The sequence below is a fragment of the Mya arenaria genome, chromosome 16, assembly GCF_026914265.1.
Source record: "Mya arenaria isolate MELC-2E11 chromosome 16, ASM2691426v1".
Lineage (NCBI taxonomy): Eukaryota > Metazoa > Mollusca > Bivalvia > Myida > Myidae > Mya > Mya arenaria.
In genome coordinates this window covers 28,256,700-28,275,864 of record NC_069137.1, presented here as the reverse complement: position 1 = coordinate 28,275,864, position 19,165 = coordinate 28,256,700, and the positions used below count along the sequence as shown (strand labels likewise).

Here is a 19,165-nt window from a genome sequence, read left to right as displayed (position 1 = left end):
CTTTTTTCGCTAATTTGGACCCTAAAAGGTAAATTTGCTTCTGTAGGGGTTGGTATACTTTAAAAGTGTCTTCCCCCTTGGGGTTAAATGTTTAAATGGAAAAGCCCTTACTATATTTCATGGAAATACATAAAATCTGCAGTTAATATATGAGCACACTATAACAAAAAAATAGTTTGTACTTCAAAAAAAATATGTTACTATCATCTACAATTTCATTTGCAGACTCGTGGCATGTCACTTCCTGTACAACGCGAGACTGGAGATATTAAAATTGCATGGGGGGAACTTCTGCTGGAGATATTCCGCTTTCATGCCCGGGAAACCAGCGCGCTACAGCTCGAGGACCAGCGTGAAGGCTTCGTGCTCAAGATGGTGGAAGATTCTATCCGTGCCACACTAGATCATTATTAACCCACATGGAACGAGAATGGGTCGATACATTTGAGTATAGGTTACTAAGTTCTTAAGCTAGATAAATCTTTCATGCAGTCCTTATTTAAATGAATTTATGGTTGTCTGGTTAGCGCAGTGGTTAGCACACTCGCTTCTCACCTAGGTGACCTGGATTTGATTCCCGGCCTGGGTGCATGTTAGTTTGGTTTGTGGTCATCAAGTTAGACAAGTGGGTTTTCTCCGGGTACTCCAGTTTCCCCCACAACATAAGACCACACTCTCGCGCAACATCGTGCCAACGAGAGTGATTAATATAAGTTGCAAAAGCTTGTTTCACAATCGTTGTAAAATAAATAAGTCTAAACTAAATGTATTTTTCCTTGTTTTTTCCAAGATAAGATTAAGCTCTATTTTAATAACAATATACATTTTTTTCTCATAATCAATGCTCTGCTAGAATGAATACAATGAACATTTGCAGTCTTGAGTCTTAACTCAGACCTGAGACCTGCTGGAAACATCATTGTGCTGTTGTTATATGTTCGGTACAAATACATAGATTGACTTATTGTTTATCAAACTTAACACCCAAAATATAACGTGTAGGTGGCAAATCGTTTGCCAAAACGTCAAATGTTTCACCTTTGTCGTCTATTTTGCCGGTGTACAAAATCATAATAGTTTAAAATCCACCAACTGGTTAAATACAACTGTAATATCAAACCGTACAAAGTGGTTCAAGCATTAAATAGATTCAAGTATTCCAAATAGGTTTATACAAGGAAACTCATATTGGCCGAGTTTGCTTGATATTGGCCGAGCACTCAATGACAAATATGACAGGACTTTTGGATCTGAGCCAGCGTATGATGCATTTTGTTTGTATGCTTGTTAGCATTTATTTATAATAGAGTAATGAAGTAAAAGTTTCATGTATCGTGATTGAATATCCATTTTCTATTTTCTTTAAAGAAAATTAATAACATGAAGTTCAATGATTATAAAATACAATATCTCCCTTAAATTAACTTGATCTTAATTACTGTAGATTGGTTAATCTTGTGAATCGATCACAGGCTTTTTCAGTTATTTTTAAAGCTGTTATTTAGCTATGTTTCCATTAAGGTAGGTAATGGGCACCATTTCAAACTATGATCAGCTTGATAATTTCTTAATGTGTATCATTTCCTGGATTCAAAAACAAAATTTAAAAGAAATATACCCCATTTCAGAATTGTCGATAAAAACAACATCACCCGAGAGACAAGAACAATCCTTTATTTCATTTATTTTTCAACATTTTGGTAATAATTTGGTATCAGAGTAACAAGAAATATATATTTGCTTTCAGAAATTATACATTATTGATCACATCACCAACAAATAATTTGTTAATATAATCATACTGTACTGAAATAGCCATATGGTAGTTTCAATTTAACATACTTTTTGAGCGCGTAAAATTGGAACATTGACGTTTAAAAGCAAAAGCAACATTTTTAGTTTTAAAATACTTATGACCTGTTCTTTATTAATAATTATCTTTAATCTTTTGGGATAATTATGCCAAAAAAATCAAAATGTTTTACCGTCTCATTTTAAAGAAAATTAAGTTTGTAATACCCAACCACCTATTTCAGCCATGCCTGCAAGTTATAAGATCTTCACTCACTCGAAGCTAATATTTATGTGTAGAAATATATTTAATTACTTTTTAATGAAAAATCAATATTAACATCTGCGAAAAATGTTAGCTAATGAAACAATGAAGAAAAAGGTAAAAAAAAATGTGCTTCTGGCTGGATAATCGAACCACTACCTTGAAACACTCAAAAGATCTGTAGTCCTGTGCTTAACAACATAGGCTGAAGCATTAAAATTGAAGAGTTTCAAGTGGAGGTTTTCATTAGGGGTGTGCTACCTTAAACTCAAATGTTTCTTTTTAGTCTAGGCTTTCAGTACACTTCCTGAGTCAATTTCCCGGTAGCAATTTCTACATGCGAATTTTTTCAATTTGTAATCTTACCAAAATAGCCAATGGAAGTAAACAGAACTACAAGCTCAGTAGAACAACAATTTGAATGGAACCTTTGTGAGAATTAAGTTTAATTGTACCATGACAGTCATTACCATACATGTGAACTCTACCGGTGGTAGGTAAAATATACCGCTTTTGAGACCCTTCTAACGCCATACTGTTTTACCGTTGAAAACTACCGCTATTTAAAGCTCTTTTAAAAAATCGCAAAATTATATCAAATTGGCCTTAAATGTTCTTTCAAAAACCTCAAAATTATATCAACCATGCTAAAATACCATATTAATCTGTTACTTTAAAGAACATGGTGCAATAAACAACCATAATGATTATGGCCATAGTGTTATAAAATTATGTAGTAATATATTTGAGTAAGAATGGACTAGTGGTAAAGGTTACACATCTAACTAGTAAAAAGATTCTTGGCTTCTATTTGTACTTTGGGAACTTCCTTATGGCCTCTGTACTTGTTGGTTATTGACTTCCCAGCAAACAGATTCAAGCATAATTCTTAAAGATGCACTCTCACAGATTGAACCTTTTGACAACTTTATGATTTTTTGTCTTGGAACGAGCAAATTATTGTGAAAATACATGGAAATCAGTTATATAAGACTGCTGAAAAAAAAATAGGTCGTAGATTTTGATATTTAAGTTCTAAAATCAATGTTTTATGCATTTTTCTTAAACCGTTAGTAACAGTTTAAGCCATAAAACATTAATTTTTTGAAACAGAAATATAAAAATCTACAATCTGATTTTTTGTCAGCAATCTTTAGTTATATCATTGGTTTGCAGATATTTACGCAAGATTTTGCTCTATCCAAGACAATAAGGAAAAAGGTGGTCAAAATGATATATCTGTGAGAGTGCAGCTTAAAGTCATTAGCTATTAGCTTCTTTGTCACAATAGATATTTGAAAATGTTAATATAAACTTACCGGTAATGACATATATCAGGTATTAATAATAGTTGTGATAGCATTAGGAAGAATTGCACATAATTGAAAAAAAAAACTCTTGTCTGTAACAGGAACTTGTAAAGTTGTCCAGCATCGCTGAGGAAATGAGGATGGGTCAAGAAGAAGAGCTGGACCCTCATTCCAGACAGTTCCTCAAGAACGCCCAATAGATACATAACATCAAGGTATTGACTTACTTCTTTAGCTTGCTGACATATTCTTACACTGGATTTTTGTCCACAAGTCAGATGTCTAAATTTGTAAAAGTTTTCTTTGGGCTAATTTTCAAGTGATGCGACAGACATAAAATATTAAATTAATCGTCATCCTTGTGTAAGAACTTAATTATCACATACAAAAAACGTAGCATTTTTAAATGAGTTCGTGCATTATGGTGACAAATTTGACCCTCATCCTAGATTGTTCTTGAAGTACATCCAACTGATATATGTAACATCAAGGTACACAACATGAATATATATGTAAAATGTTAAATGATATTTATTTCATGATGGTGATATCATCTATAATAAGAAATAGGAATATAAGTACTGCATTTTGATCCAGGAGGTTGTATTCAACTCAAGTGGATTTTACGGATTCAAATTGCACGAGGTCTAAACCAAGTAAAATCAAAAACTGAAAAAATCTCTGAGAGTCATATGACATACTTAATCGAAACGCAGTACTAATAACCCTTTTATTATATAATACATTACTGTTAAATATCATTGATAAGACTTATGATTTCATTATAAAAGTCATTTTAATGAGGCAGTATGTAAAACGTAGATAACATGAAGTAAAACCTTAATGGTAAAGAATGGTTGGAGTGAGTGTAGTAAAGAAGACCTTCGTAATCATTAAGATATTACTTTAGATCATCTAACTGACGTAGAATACAAACTCATGGGCTGACACATTGTCGACTCAACATCTAGCATCACAGGGGTTGTGTACCAGATGAGTGCCGAAGGCAGACCTTTAAACACTTGTTAAAGTTGTAATTCTTCATGATTAAGACCTGTACTTAATTTTTTGCCTACCTGCAATTTTATTGGCTGAAAATGTAGGTTGTATTCTTATTTGTTTTAAGAAATCATTTTAACATTGTGCAATAATGCTTGTTATGATGTGACATCAAAAGAGTGGAATACGGCCTTTTGCACTTGAGTGGAATACGGATTACCTTATTTTGTGTGTGGATTTATGAATGGTATATAATAAACTCTTTAATTGATTTTGATAATTCTTTTACAGACTTGTTACAAAGTGTCACACAAGTATCTCATGCAGGCAACAGAGAGTCTGGTACAAACTCTTGTCCTTCACGGGCCCTAAACAAGAAATATATGGTAAAAATGGTTTTATCTTGTTATAAATTTTGTCAATATCCCTAGAAAATTTTTTTTGTACCATTTCTCTTGCCATCAACAAAATGGCACTTCATGATTCTAACATAGTTATATTCTCCGTCTGATCATCGGAAAAAAGTATCACACATCTTACTTTAATTAATTATAAAATCAACATGGATGAACTAGGTGAATGTACATGTTTGTTTTTACTGCAGGTCGTCCTGATATTATTTTGTTTTAAACCCCTCTTTCAAACATATAAGCTGTGTCACAAGTTATCACCAAATACACAATTTTACTCTGTTAAGTAAATGAAATTCGTGTACCATAATAAATTATGTAACATTTCAAATTTATCACAGGACTTGGTCGGAGTTGCTTCCCTTGAATTAGTGGAATGTTTTGGCCAGTACGACCCAGCGATCAAAAGCTGGTTCCTTGCTCTTTATCAGAGCTATGTGACCTCTACGTGTCTTATTGACCTGTTGACCTGTCACCCAGCTCGACCCAACCAAGTCACGCCTGCCCGCAGCAAGCAAAATTCCTGTCAAGGGAGATTGACATCCAACTCCGTCACAAGTGAAGCATACTGCAGTCAACGCAAGATGCTCTTGAAAGCGATTGGCAGGAACTGTGATTTCTTTTTTCTCGTAGTAGAAACAGTATATTTTTGGAAGTGAAAAACTTGGTTTTTAGCTTCTCTTTCCCTCGAAAAAAATCTAATGTAATGGCATACCCTTGGTGATCCATCATCGTACAGAAACTTCTACCTCGGCTGTAAACCATATTAAAAAATATACAAGGAGCACATGTGTAGGATGGACTGAGAATAACTTACAGGTGTTGGCTTGTTTTTGTAATAATGACAATTTCAGTGTGACTGAACTCTGATTTCAGTGGTTTTATGAATCATTGAATCTAATTTTCACTCTTTATGGTTTAAACTAATTTATTTAAGCTCGATTGTGACAAAAGCTGATAGCTTATAGAATCACTCTCACACTGTTTCCTGGGTGGAACCAGTACTGTGTCCTTTTTGAGAGGGCAGGCTATGAGAAAGTACCCCTGGTGGGGATCGAACCAACAACCTCTTGGGTGAGAGGCGGACACCTATACCACTAGACCACTCTTCTCAATGACGTAGTTTGACAACTTTGAACATTAAGAACATTGTTGAAACTCACATGGTTGAATCTACATACTTGCTTTTAGGATTTTTTTTATTAAATGCTAAAAGAAATAACATTTATTTGGATTTATCTGAAATGCATGCCAAATTGTATGCAACGGTAAAATCATCTGAAAAAGTACTGCATTGATATTATGTGCCAGCCCTGTTTAGGGTGGAGTTTAATTTAGTCAATGGTCTGGGCTAAAGTTTAAAACAGTGAAAGATAGGAAGTAGATATTTTCTGGCTTTGAAACAAGTTTTGTCCAGGGCATATCTTGTAGAATATAAGAGTTATCAACTTGAAACTTAGTATGAAGATAGATCTTATGGAGGGAAAATGCAGTGCACAATAACAGTATCTCTTGCTTATTTAGTTTTAGAGTAATTGCCCTTAGTTAATTTTCATGCTTAAAGTTTTGACCTGGGCATATTTGAAAAGAATATAACAGTCGACTTGGAAGCTTGAAACTTCATACGTAGATAGATCCCATTGAGGGCAAGTGCAGTGCACAAGAACCATAACTTGTGCATATTTATGTTTAGAGTTATTGCCCTTAGTTAATTTAAAGGCTTAAATTTTGTCAGGGGCATATATCGTAAACTATAAGAAGTATCAACCTGTAACTTTATAGGTAGATAGATCTCATTGAGGGCAAGTGCAGTGCACAAGATCTGTGACTCTTGCTTCCATATGTTTAGAGATATTGCCCATTTTAATTTTCCTTGTAAATTTTTGTCTGGCTTATTGCTGTTACCTTCAGTTCAAATGCCACCTACACTTGAAAGTTAAATGGCAACATCAATGTGGGTATAAATGTATAAAATGCCAATCATACAGCTATAATAATGACAATAAATCATTTGTCAGGCGACACATCCGACTCGCGGAGTTCTAGTTAATAATTCACAATTGATTTTGCCTTTACTTTAATATTTCCCCATAGTGACATTTCAGACACAGCTCATGATCAGTGCCTTCCACAACCAAAAGGGCTGACACGAGGACTGTAGACTTGTAAGATATCTTTCTTACTTAGGCATAATATTTACTACCATCACCAAAAGAGCTGTCAAGAGGACTGGAGGCCTGTAAGTTATCTTTCTTTCTTAGCCACTATATTTACTGCCGTAACCAAGAGGGCTGTCAAGGGGACTGTAGAATTGTAAGTTATCTTTCTTACTTAGCCACAATATTTACTTATAACCAAGAGGACTGTCAAGACATCCATTAATTTTGTCTTGAGAACCAATCTGGGATTCCCAAGCATAGATTTGTGCACATATTGAAAATAACGCTTTATGCTGATGCACATGTTGAAGAAAAATGAATCCTCAGGGAAAAAAAGTAATATAAAACTTGCAATGAGCAGCAAAGAGAATTACGAGGGTGAGAATTCAAGGGTGAGAGTGGTCTAGTGGTATAGGTGTCTGCCTTTCACCCAAGAGGTTGTGGGTTCGATCACCAGAGGTACTTTCTCATAGCCTGTCAAAAAGGACACAGTACTGGTTTCCGCCCAGGAAACGGACTCGATAGTGATTATATAAGCTATCGCTTTCGTCACAATCGAGCTAAAATGAATTAGTATAAACCAAAGAGAATTACTGTTACTGTCTCCGATATTGTGTACTTTGACACAATTATTGTTTGTTTCACCTTCTGTAAACCCAAAATTAAGTAATATTTTTTTTTATTTCTAGGTTAATTTACTTTTTAAACTGGCAGGAATGTGTTATGTGGTGACTGAATAATACTGCGTTTTCCTACTGCTTATTGTAGACACAATTCATTATACACAGTCTAATTCAACTCTCATAAAACTGTCTTATGAGGTTTCATTAACCATTTTGACACAAATTTTGTGGGTAAATCCAGCTGCCACACACCATTTTATTTCACATGTATTCTATGTTTTTCCTATTTGTTGTAAGTCACTTACTGCTGACCGCACTCTTCCAGATGAAGAAAATAAGATGGATCATAGAAGGCTGGTAGATGGATGTAATTGGGTGTACCACAATATGACATGTACACTATGTTGGATTGGCATCGAAGAATGAAAGTGCAAAAAGGTTGCAACAGATATAAAATGAACCATCTTGCTCTCACCCCTAAGGCTCAACTGAAAGATTAACTGTGAACATGTATGGCTTCAAATTCAGTTTATTTATGATTAAGACTGAAAGTTTCAATGTGAACTTCGTAAAAGTTAGATGACATGAAGTGAATTCTTAATGATTAAGAGTGGGCATCTAAACGACTTAGAATATAATCTCATTGGCTGATACCGGTACATTGTCGGCGCAATATCTGAAGCAGGGAGTGTGTATCGGATGATTGGCAGTAGGCGGACCTTTAAACATGCGCAGAAGTTGAAATTCTTAATGATTAAGTCTACTACTTAATGGTTGCCTGTCTGCAATCTCATTGGCTGAAATTGTAGGTTGTATTCTAAATTGTCTCTGAGCTTGCTGATTGATTTTAACCTTTAATGCTGAAAGGCTTTTTAAGTGTGATGAATTTGAAAATAATCAGTCCAAGTTAATTTCTATTTTATTTTGGCAATAAAATATATATTTAAATAAATGATTTTCCTACAAATAGAGTAATAATCATGGCTCAGGCACTTGAGCCAACAAGAAAAATAAACAATATTGTTGATCGAATAAATGTGCCATATTTTATGAGAAATATTACCACTGCTTTAAGAATCTGCGTTCTGATTTTTACTGAAATATTTTATGTTAAATTTTGAATGAATGCATAGTTCTTTTTTGTTGTTGTTAATATGTGTACGTACGTATATATGTGAATAAATAATAAGTCTTAAAGTAATGGTTAATGATTGTTAAGGGGTAATTTCACTCCTGTTTTTTCTTATCATAGAAGGAGATTTTTTTAAGCAAATCAACAGTTGCATGTAAAATGCATTTAAGTTTCAATTTTTTTTGTTTTAAATATTTTCTATGTATATATATATATAAATTTTTTTAAGGTACATGTACAACAGGATGATGTAAATTGGTGTATTTACTCCTTGCATATGTGCTTTGATATGTACAAGCTATCAGCTCAAATTGATGCTTACATAAATGAAAAGACCTGGTTTTGTATGTGGTGTACACCAACATTGATGTTGAGCAGCCAAGTGCAAATAGTTCATTAAACCTAATCAAATACATATAAGTCATTTAGTAAGTAATGATGATTGTTAAAGTTGAAAGAAAATTGAAAAATAATGTTACAACAATGAAACACAAAATGCCCAGTTCGAATATAAGTTACTACATAAGTTGTATGCACTAGTAACAAGGACATCTAGCAATGTTAATTTCAATCTTAAACAGAAATAAAAAAAACATTCCTAAACGTGTTGTACTGTACACTGCAGCGGGATTCAGACAATTGAGTGAGGCAAGGTAGCATATACATGTCTCTATTGCAGGTTTAAATTTGGTTAATACTCTGAAAGTGAACAGCCTATCTTCGCTACAGCTCCAGCTGACTACATTGTCCTCCTTTTCACCAGTCATTATGGCCTTCAGCTGATGGTCAGCATGAGTAAGCCCAGATGTGGAGTTTTGCCTACTAGATGGCAAAATGTGCGAATATGGAGATGGGAGGAAAACGCAGCCAGGGTGATAAGCCCAGCCAGATAATGTATGGGGACACCTCTATCGACAACACACACATGTACACTCATTTGGGTATCTTACAGCCGCCCATTGGAAAACTACCATATAATATTGACAATGTGTTGGATGAATGTTATCTTAAATGCATTTTTCATGTGTTACCTTGTCATGTGTATCTTTTATAATTTTACTGGTTTATATACTTACATAATGTGTCTTATGCAAATCTTCAGTGAATGGAGGCAATAAAAATATATAATAAAATGTTTGTAATAAATGGCAACAAGACTTGATTCATTTCGTTTTATAGTTTAATGCACCAATATATTAAATTAGTAGTAGGACTTGATATTAACTACGATGAAATGAGGTCAGTGTCAACTGTGGTTGGTCAGTCAATTGGTCAGTGTCAACTGTGGTTGGTCAGTCAATTGGTCAGTGTCAACTGTGGTTGGTCAGTCAATTGGTCAGTGTCAACTGTGGTCGGTCAGTCCATTGCAATCTTCCTTGTTCAGATCAAAATTTAAAAACCGCTTGATAGAGTGTATTTAAACTTCATTCAATGAAGTGCAGTGTACATGTACCACAACTCTATTTTAGCTAACTGCAGAGTACATACTCTGGATAGAAAATGACCAAATAAGCCATGCCAGTAGAGCATAGGCCCCCGTTGGCCTCTTGGGCCTTTTGTTTAATGTATGCTTTTGAGGGTCTTAGAAATGAACACATTTGAAAGTTTTAAAAATTACCACACTTATTTTGTAAACATGTATAACAAGTAAACAGTCTATAAAGGTTACATTGGGAAATTTGAAATATGAACACATCATTTTTTGTTATTTGAAGATAAACATAGGTATTTAAACGATAAGCATACACAGGAGATGGGAGAACATAATATTACACTGAGTTTGGGATGCAGCCAATGCCGGTATTAGGTGCACACCCCAAGTACCATTTATTATTTAAAGCGTTTTAGGAGTGATGGTGTTATTCCCATTGAAGACTGGAGGTTGGTTTTGTATCAAAAACCTGTCATTAAATCTTATCATGAATCATACATGCCATATTTTTGAAAGGTTCCCCAGGGGAGTTTTTTTCAGAATTCCAGGGGATTTGGCTCCCATACCAGGGGATTTTCATAATCGCCATTTTCATCATCTTTAATTCTGGAGGATATTCATCCCCTGTCGGGGAACCGGGGGATGGTCTCCCCCCGCCGGGAGATTTGGCATAAATAAGTTCTCTAAATCATCATTATTTTTTAGGTAATTTGTCAGCATGCTACATGCTGGGAGGAGAGTTGCGATTTCTTCGGTATATTTTTTAATACAAAAAATGTTCATGGAAACTGCTTTAGTAATTTACTGGAATGACAACGTATGATCAAATGGATGAAAATGACCCAAAACTTGCAACACAGTGAAACCTCAACACTGTCCACCCGCACCGCCACAACCAAAAGACGTACGCTTCAATATAATCGTATAGCACTCTCAGTGCTGGGGGCGTGCGTCGAGCAGACGCATACGTGGTAGCACCAACGCCTCGCTACCGCGTCTACGCGTTCATGGAAAAAATGAGAAAGTATATGACGTATTTTAACGTGGTTCACAGCTAATATGGGTCATCTACCAAAATAAACGTTCCAGTAGAAATAGAACACATTCTAGACAACGAATATTTCTGGCCGGACGGCGTAACCTACCGGAAATGGAAGTCGAAAGAGGAACACCTAGAAGAGCGCAAGCCATATCTGTGCTCCCAACACCACGACCGCTACCAACAGATAGATCGCAAAAAAACTACGACAGTTACCACGTAAGCGACACGCGCTTCAAATCGGCCTCTCACAGAGTCGATAATTACAATTTCCGACAACAGACGACCACCGCGCGACCACGGCGGGAGCTACCATGACAACGCTTACAATGACAACCGTAAACATGAGTCTTACTGGGAAAGACTCAGAGAACAGGAAGAGGACGCTGACGACCGGGATCCTCAGCGCGACTCATGGCGATGTGAAGATGATAGGCATTCGGAACTCCTCGGCCATTTTTTTCAAAAACAACCTCGGATGTATTTGGACGGTTTACATACTCAAAAAGTGGTACGTTTAAGTCCGCTACAAGTAGATCGCGTAGTAATTTTATTTAGCAATTAAACTTTGTAACTTAACTCTTTGGATTCTTCATTATCTTTGCAATAATACAATTCAATGACAATCAATTTAAACTTAGATCAATAAATACAACTCTAAAACACTACATTTAATTAATGATATAATTCAAGGTTTTACGAACTACATGAACAGATGTACCGGCATACATCCGAGGTTGTTTTCGATAAAATGGCCGAGGAGCTCCAAATGGATGATAGGGAGCTATACTGATCACATTCTTGACAATATCGTCTTAGATACATAGCGTCTAAATCTAAATATCAATGTATCGATTAAGAATCTTAGTTTATCTTTATCTTATTGTATCCATGTCTTTAAACGTATTATGTTGGGACTGCAGGGGAATAATGTCCTCTGCGTTCCCTCTAGCAAACATGTTAGATAAATATAATGTTGCTTTTGCGCTAATAAGCGAACATAAGCCCTTACCTAGAGTTGCTGTATTTATAAATAGTATTCACATGAGTCACGGTGCATATCCATATCGGTACCCTCTTTGCGAAATCTACTGAAACGGTACCCTCTTTGCACATGCCCCGGTCATTCTCTGCTGAAAACAAATCGGCGATGGACAAAAAGCCAGTAAATGTTCAATCAACTGATGAAAGGAGGTATGTCATGTGCAAAAGAAGTATACCACGGAACACTAGAATGTTATAGGTCTTATTAAGTTATGTGCCCATTTTTAATTACTGCAACTCCACAATAAGCTACACAATATTGATATGTCTTGCCTCGCCCACCGCCTCTGCATGTTCTGCGGGCTTAAATGAACCACTGGTTTGATTATGTACACCCCATACATATTATATGTATTCATTTATATATCATATTCATACAAATGGCAATTAACAGTCTAAAATATGTGGTAAATTCATAAAAACACCCTACTTTCGGTTTTGCAGCGGCACGGGATACCTCTTTGCTATTGATTGTTTATATCACAGGTACCCTCCCTCCCGGGTACCCTTGTAGCACGGTATCGAGTTAAGTAACACGTTTTTACTTTGTTATCGTTTTTTGCGTTGATCGTTTAATATGTGACAGGGAACGCCGATATATATATATATATATATATATATATGAACACATTGCCTACTGTAAGGGAATATTTTGCCTAATACCATTGTTTTAAAGAAACCCTAGAATAAAAAATATGGTGTGAAAACAATAATATTTTATGTTTGTTTATGTTTAAGACAGTAAATAAACAAAATAACTTTATTGGATAACTTTGAAGTAAATGATATAGATGAATGGCTTTCTTAAATTTACCATATTGAAAATCCTGTTATCCATTATAAAAAGGAATCATTTACTGGTAGTTTTCACCTATGTCCAAGTTTATATTATCAAATAACTCTACTCTTTGACCAAACGACCTCAAAATAAATAGGGTCTCAACCCTCTTACCAAGCTTTAGATCCGTTGGCCCGAGCGTTGTTTTGTAATTGATCGGAAATATATTTTTCTCTAAAGGTTACAACGCCTTTGATCTTTGATCCACTGACCTTAAAATCAATAGGGTTCATATTATAGTCATAACCAACCTACCTACCCAGTTTGAGGTCCCTGTGTCTAGCGTTTTTTCAGTTATTTATCGAAAATGAATTTTTAGCTGAATGTCACCTTTTTTCGTTTGGCCTCAAAATCGATAGGTTTACCTACAGAGAGGACCAAGATACCTACCAAGATTGAGATCCCTTTGCCAAAGCGCTCTTCAAATATTGTTTTGAGAGTTTATGCTGAATGAAGAACAAATCAAAGGTCTTAATTTGGGATATCATAATCCTTGTTTACGCAGTTTAAGCAGTTTAGCATTCGTTACTACAGGAGCAAAACTCATGCATGTTCCTACATACTCCAGCGAATCTAACTAATTGCGAAAGAAATACTCCGTTAAGAACATTGCAACAGCGCCGTCAAAAGAAGGCTATTTAAGAAAGTTAAAGTACCACCTTTAACCGAGTTTGATGATCAATTTCCAATCTGAAACTGCAAGATGGTGATCTAATAACGAAGAATCTTGAGCGTATTTGAATTGTTACGTTGTAATTCTAACGGGTATAACATTTTTATATCTTCTATAAATAAGGGTCTTTTCATTCTTAAAATGTCATCAATGTATCTAAAGGTATCATTGAATCTCTCAGAAAGCGCAAGATCTCCATACTTAGAGTCGTTGAGCAAGGCATAGCAGTTATTCATCGAGAAACATTACATTAAAAAAATAGTTCGCTATCAATAAATGTAGGGGATACCGCCCTGAAACGGTTGGTGTATTTGGGGGTCACTGCGGGAGGATCTGGTTGGTGTATTTGGGGGTCACTGCGGGAGGAGCTGGTTAAACAAGTAGTGAATATATTCACCACATATTGATCGGGACATATATTGATAATCATTGCATTGTTCGCCTTCGTATCTCGGCCATCAGACATAGCTCACTTTTGTAGCTCGGCCATCTGACATAGCTCAACTTCGTAGCCCGATCATGTTTTATTTACAAAATTGATTGTAATCAACACACAAAAATGAGTTGTTTTTTCTAATTCAGATTGCTACCTATCACCCTATGAATGTATTCATATATTGTAACTAGTTATGATTGCGTAATTGACAAAATTGCCCATGCGTTGAACATAATATTATTTTCTTCACGGATGTTGCATTGCGTTTTTAGGGAAATATTCTGATTATAATCTCACCCGCATCCGGCTTCTCATTATACGCATTTAAATTCTCAGCATTTGATTGATTGAGAAGTAGCCAATAACTATTGGACAGCAAGCTGTATTGTGTATAAATACTTTTTAATGTTTTGAAAAATTATAATCTCACCCGCATCCGGCTTCTCATTATACGCATTTAAATTCTCAGCATTTGATTGATTGAGAAGTAGCCAATAACTATTGGACAGCAAGCTGTATTGTGTATAAATACTTTTTAATGTTTTGAAAAATACATCTTTAACGCTTTGCGTCTGAGAATAAATAGTTTGTAGAAATGAAGCTGCTGGTGCTTAGTTTGCTACTGTTGTCGGTGTGGAGTGTCGTAAAGGCCCAGGATAGGCTGATTTACGACACAACTTCACAGGTACAGTTAATTAAATATTTTTTTTCATGTGTATGCATAACTATTAAACCAGTCATTTGTGAAATCATCTTTTTTATTGTTATGTCGATGTTTTGTTTTGGCACACGGCACGTATAAAAATAAAACTATAACTGGACGTAACGCATGCGGTTTTCATCATGAAGAAATGTTTTTGGGAATCTAGCAGTCTTGTACGGAATCTGGTTTGTCTACGGTGTACCATTGCGGCATTAGTTATGAATATAATGCGTTTTTGCGATGATTTTGAATTAAGGGTCTTCCACAGTACAAAAGCGGGTGGGAAGGGCAAAGAGTAAAACATGCATCCGTTGCGACCTGTTTTGCGGTAATAAGTTGTAGACAAAATTTTACAAAGAAACATTTATTAGATAGATGTTAGATCAAAAAGCATTTGCAGTTTTTGGGGAAAAGTCTTTTGAAAGTATTAGTATTTTTTTGTGTAAAGGTACTCGAGATGACCCAGTCAACAATGTCACGGTTTTGTTTTGATGTTATGTTTTCTGTTAAGACAGATAATAAAAAAATAGGAAAATATTGAATTAAATTTATTTGATTGTAACAAATATTTCTTTAAAAAAAAGTATTACCACAAACCCACGACACTTTTGGTAGGGTAGTGTTGCCTAATATTACATGAAAACAAAATCATTTTGTACAAAGCAATTTAAAAAAAAATGCATTATTTTTTATTGAAATTCTGAATTTTATTTTGTAAAAGTTGCTCAACTCTTTGTGACACCTACATATGCAGCAAAGGATGTATGTTTTTTGACTGCTTAATAATGAACCTTTAAACTAAAGGAAAAATGCTTTTTAGCCTTTTATGTTTTGGTCCTTCAAACGACCCTCGCAATATGGAAGTCCCTTAAATGTGTATTTGCTTCTGTAATTTATGTTGTACATTGTCCATATGTTGTAATATTCTTGTCATCACACATGGACACTTTGCCTGGATTTGTTTTGTAAACTCTATCAACTATTACACAAAAATGCCTTCGTGTTTAAAGTACATTCTTATCGTTGGCTTTACTTTGCTCTAAGTATTTGCGTAAGTATATAGGTTCATCATCTTTAAAGTTGATAAATAAACTTAATTTGTATTCAGTCAATTCGCGCATTGATAAACTCATTCATATCTCCTTGTAAAGTAATTACCTGTGACGCCGCCAGTTTTAATAAAGTTTAACCGCATTATCATGTATGGTGTTTAACTATGAAATACAAACAAACCGTCATAATTATTTATGATAAAAATAATCAAATCAAAAGAAGTTCTATTTCGAATCTTGAATAAAATGATTTGTGAAATGTGTCTGTGTGAATTTATTCACAACTTTAATTGTACGATTCTGTCGACAACATGATTAATCAACCTGCTCCATCCAGCCTTATGCTCTGTCATGTACAAAAGGCTTGTTGTGTGTAGTTTAAAGCTGCACTCTCACTGATTGAACGTTTGGACACCTTTTTTTTTTCTTTTTTTTTGTCTTGGAAAGAGCCAATTTTTCCAACAATCCATTGAAACCAGTTATATTAGACTGCTGACAAAAATTGAGATCGCAGATTTTTATACTTAAGTTCACAAAATGATGTTTTATGCATTTTTCTTAAACCGTTAGTAACGGTTTAAGCCATAAAACATTAATTTTCGAACGGAAATATGAAAATCTACGATCTGATTTTTTGTCAGCAATCTTATATCATTGATTTGAAGATGTTTATGCAAACATTTGCTCTTTCCAAGACAAAAAAAATGTTGTAAAAATGGTCAATCTGTGAGAGTGCAGCTTTAATGTTTAATGTTCACATTTCAACGAAAAACAATTATCCCTCAAGTTAATCAAATATCGAAACAGCTGTAATACAATTTCAGTAAAAAGACCTTGCAAAGAAGCAATACCGTTGATGAAGAAGGTCACAAATTACTTTTCTACCATTTTGCGAAGTGTTGTCTTTAACGCCCTCTCTATTAGAACAGTAACAGGTAGACGGAGCTTAACCGTGAATTAACTAGCGTGCGGATAAATTACAACTCAATTCATTTAACAGCACGCTAGTTATGAACGTCGTCTGTGACAACATGCTACAAACCTTTACTTACAACCGTGGTGGTTTTAACTATTCAACTTCCGTTTCGTGCGCATAAAATGTTCAATAACTCATGTAGCTGTTTAAGCAACTAAAACAGGATCCGCATGGAGTGATCATATATAGAATAATACATGTATGATCATTTGTTTCATGCTGATTCAATTACAAAATAGTCTTTGAAGTATATTTTATATAAAATACAACTCGAACGATAACTAAATAATTATATTGAGAATAATCAATGTTTGATATAGTGTTTACACGCATTTAAGGTTGATTGTAATGTAATCCACAAACTTACCCGTTCGAGTCCAATTTCTTGCAAACTCAATTAAAAGTGTCCTTTGTGATAGGTTTATTTCGTGTGAAAAAGACATCTTAACCATAACATCGCCACGACTCACCTTCGTGTTTATTTTGTTTTGTTCTAGCCTAAATGCGCAGTAGTCAACCGAGGACCAACCAGAAAATGTCAATGGGCCGCAGGACTAGACATGACAGATCTGGCAGTAGAAAGGGGCCGAATCGTTGCCTACAAGATCCGTTGGTTTAGTGGAAAATGGTCTGGCTGGTTTGTCCCGGGGCTTAACGATATCGACGAGAAATTCAACCCTAGGTCAAGACCATGTCCCATGGCATACAAAGCAAAAAGTATGAGACGAACATGGGCTTACTTCTACGACCATACGCACGAGTTCATCATTTGCAAACCCAACTAAATTACACTAAATGTTGCCAGGGATGCAGTACGCTGACTACCCATATATCGGGTCTTAAAAACATATATCTTTATAGATGATATATACTTATAAAGGAAGACACATAAAGGAACAAGTCAGCACATTAGCATTGATGTTTTTATCTTAATCTTTTTGAATACTTTTGGACATAATGTTTGTAATATGTGTATTCGTAAAATGTCATTTCATATGTTAAATGATTTGAAGGTTTAAAACAAACTCATTGGAAAAAAATAAAGTTTAGAACTATGTCATTACTTATTTTACATGAATTATCAATTACTTTTAAAAACCTGTAATAAAAAATACACATTCCTGCCATAAAGCTTACGATATTTAAGAAACAACAATATTATTCTCATATATAATCAGCTTTATAATATAATGCTTATGTAACCCTGGCTTATTAAGTTGGTGAGGTTTAAGATTGAACAACTTGAATTACATGTTTATGGTGTTTATTGTTGTGGTATAAAAAAACAACGTATGTTTTATCACTACATATATTCAAAGTTATAAATTGACCCTAAATAAACGTATAAAGCAAAAACAAACACAAAGGTGCATGCTTTGCAGGCGGCAGAATGTTTTATTGTTATACACAATCTCTCATAGGTTCATGATAAAAATAAATAAATGACATATTAGAAAATTGGTGTTGTGTCCATGCACATATACATAGTTTCAAAAACGAAAACATGTCAATGAAACCTTTACATTCTCCCGTAACACGTGACTGAATAAGGTAGCATGATTTCATGCTTAAAACCATAGAAAAACGTTTATTCGGAAAAGTACAAACACAAGTTTAAACATTTAGTATATAGTTAAGTCATCCTTGATATAGTATTTTTGAATTTAAACATTTCAGCCTCCAACGGGATTAGAAAATACTATTATTACTGTCACATTAACATTCATGTAATAGAATACATGGGTCGAAACGGTGGGAATTGCAAAACTAATCTGCTTGGATGACGAACATCGAATGGCGATTCCACGTGCCCAAGGGCTTAAATACTAACCGCGAAAGTACCACGTCACTTACCATGACCATGACCAACAAAACATCCTTACCTGAAAGAAATAATTAAATCTATGTTTTCTTTCAGAACCTGACATGAATTATGTAAATATTAACCCTTATAAGCGGCTTAAACACATGCACTGGTGTATAAATGTAAGGCGGCAGTGTATTTATCATAGTGAACAGTTCCGGTAAGGAAAAAAGCTAAAATATAGTACTATTTAAGAAACTCTTTTATATGAAATGCTACTCTGACGTAATGTTTATTAGTTTAATAACCGTTTATATTGTTCTACATTTTCCTTTATATAAGTTCTTTAGACTTAGCCATGCTTCTTAATCAAAGAGTCTAAAACTCCCGATATTGGCGTACAAGTAGCGCCTCCTGATCTAAAACAATGCAAACCAAACTTGGAATTTATCAAATCCAATGACAGATAAATTCTTCAG

At 34.7% G+C, this 19,165-nt stretch overlaps 1 protein-coding gene across 1 annotated transcript; it reads left to right on the top strand.

Moving 5' to 3' along the window:
* The first annotated feature begins 14,688 nt into the window (after positions 1-14,688).
* Positions 14,689-17,939, top strand: LOC128222515 (uncharacterized). Its single transcript, XM_052931559.1, has 2 exons — positions 14,689-14,836; positions 17,380-17,939. Exons 1-2 carry the CDS (start codon positions 14,747-14,749, stop codon positions 17,665-17,667), a joined length of 378 nt encoding a protein of 125 aa, XP_052787519.1. The 5' UTR covers positions 14,689-14,746; the 3' UTR covers positions 17,668-17,939.
* The last annotated feature ends 1,226 nt before the right edge of the window (positions 17,940-19,165 follow it).

Bases quoted from the DNA above. Each gene is read 5' to 3' on its own strand.
- LOC128222515 (XM_052931559.1), top strand. From the start codon at position 14,747: ATGAAGCTGCTGGTGCTTAGTTTGCTACTGTTGTCGGTGTGGAGTGTC. The intron at 14,837-17,379 runs GTACAGTTAATT...GTTTTGTTCTAG, and splicing joins TTTACGACACAACTTCACAG to CCTAAATGCGCAGTAGTCAA.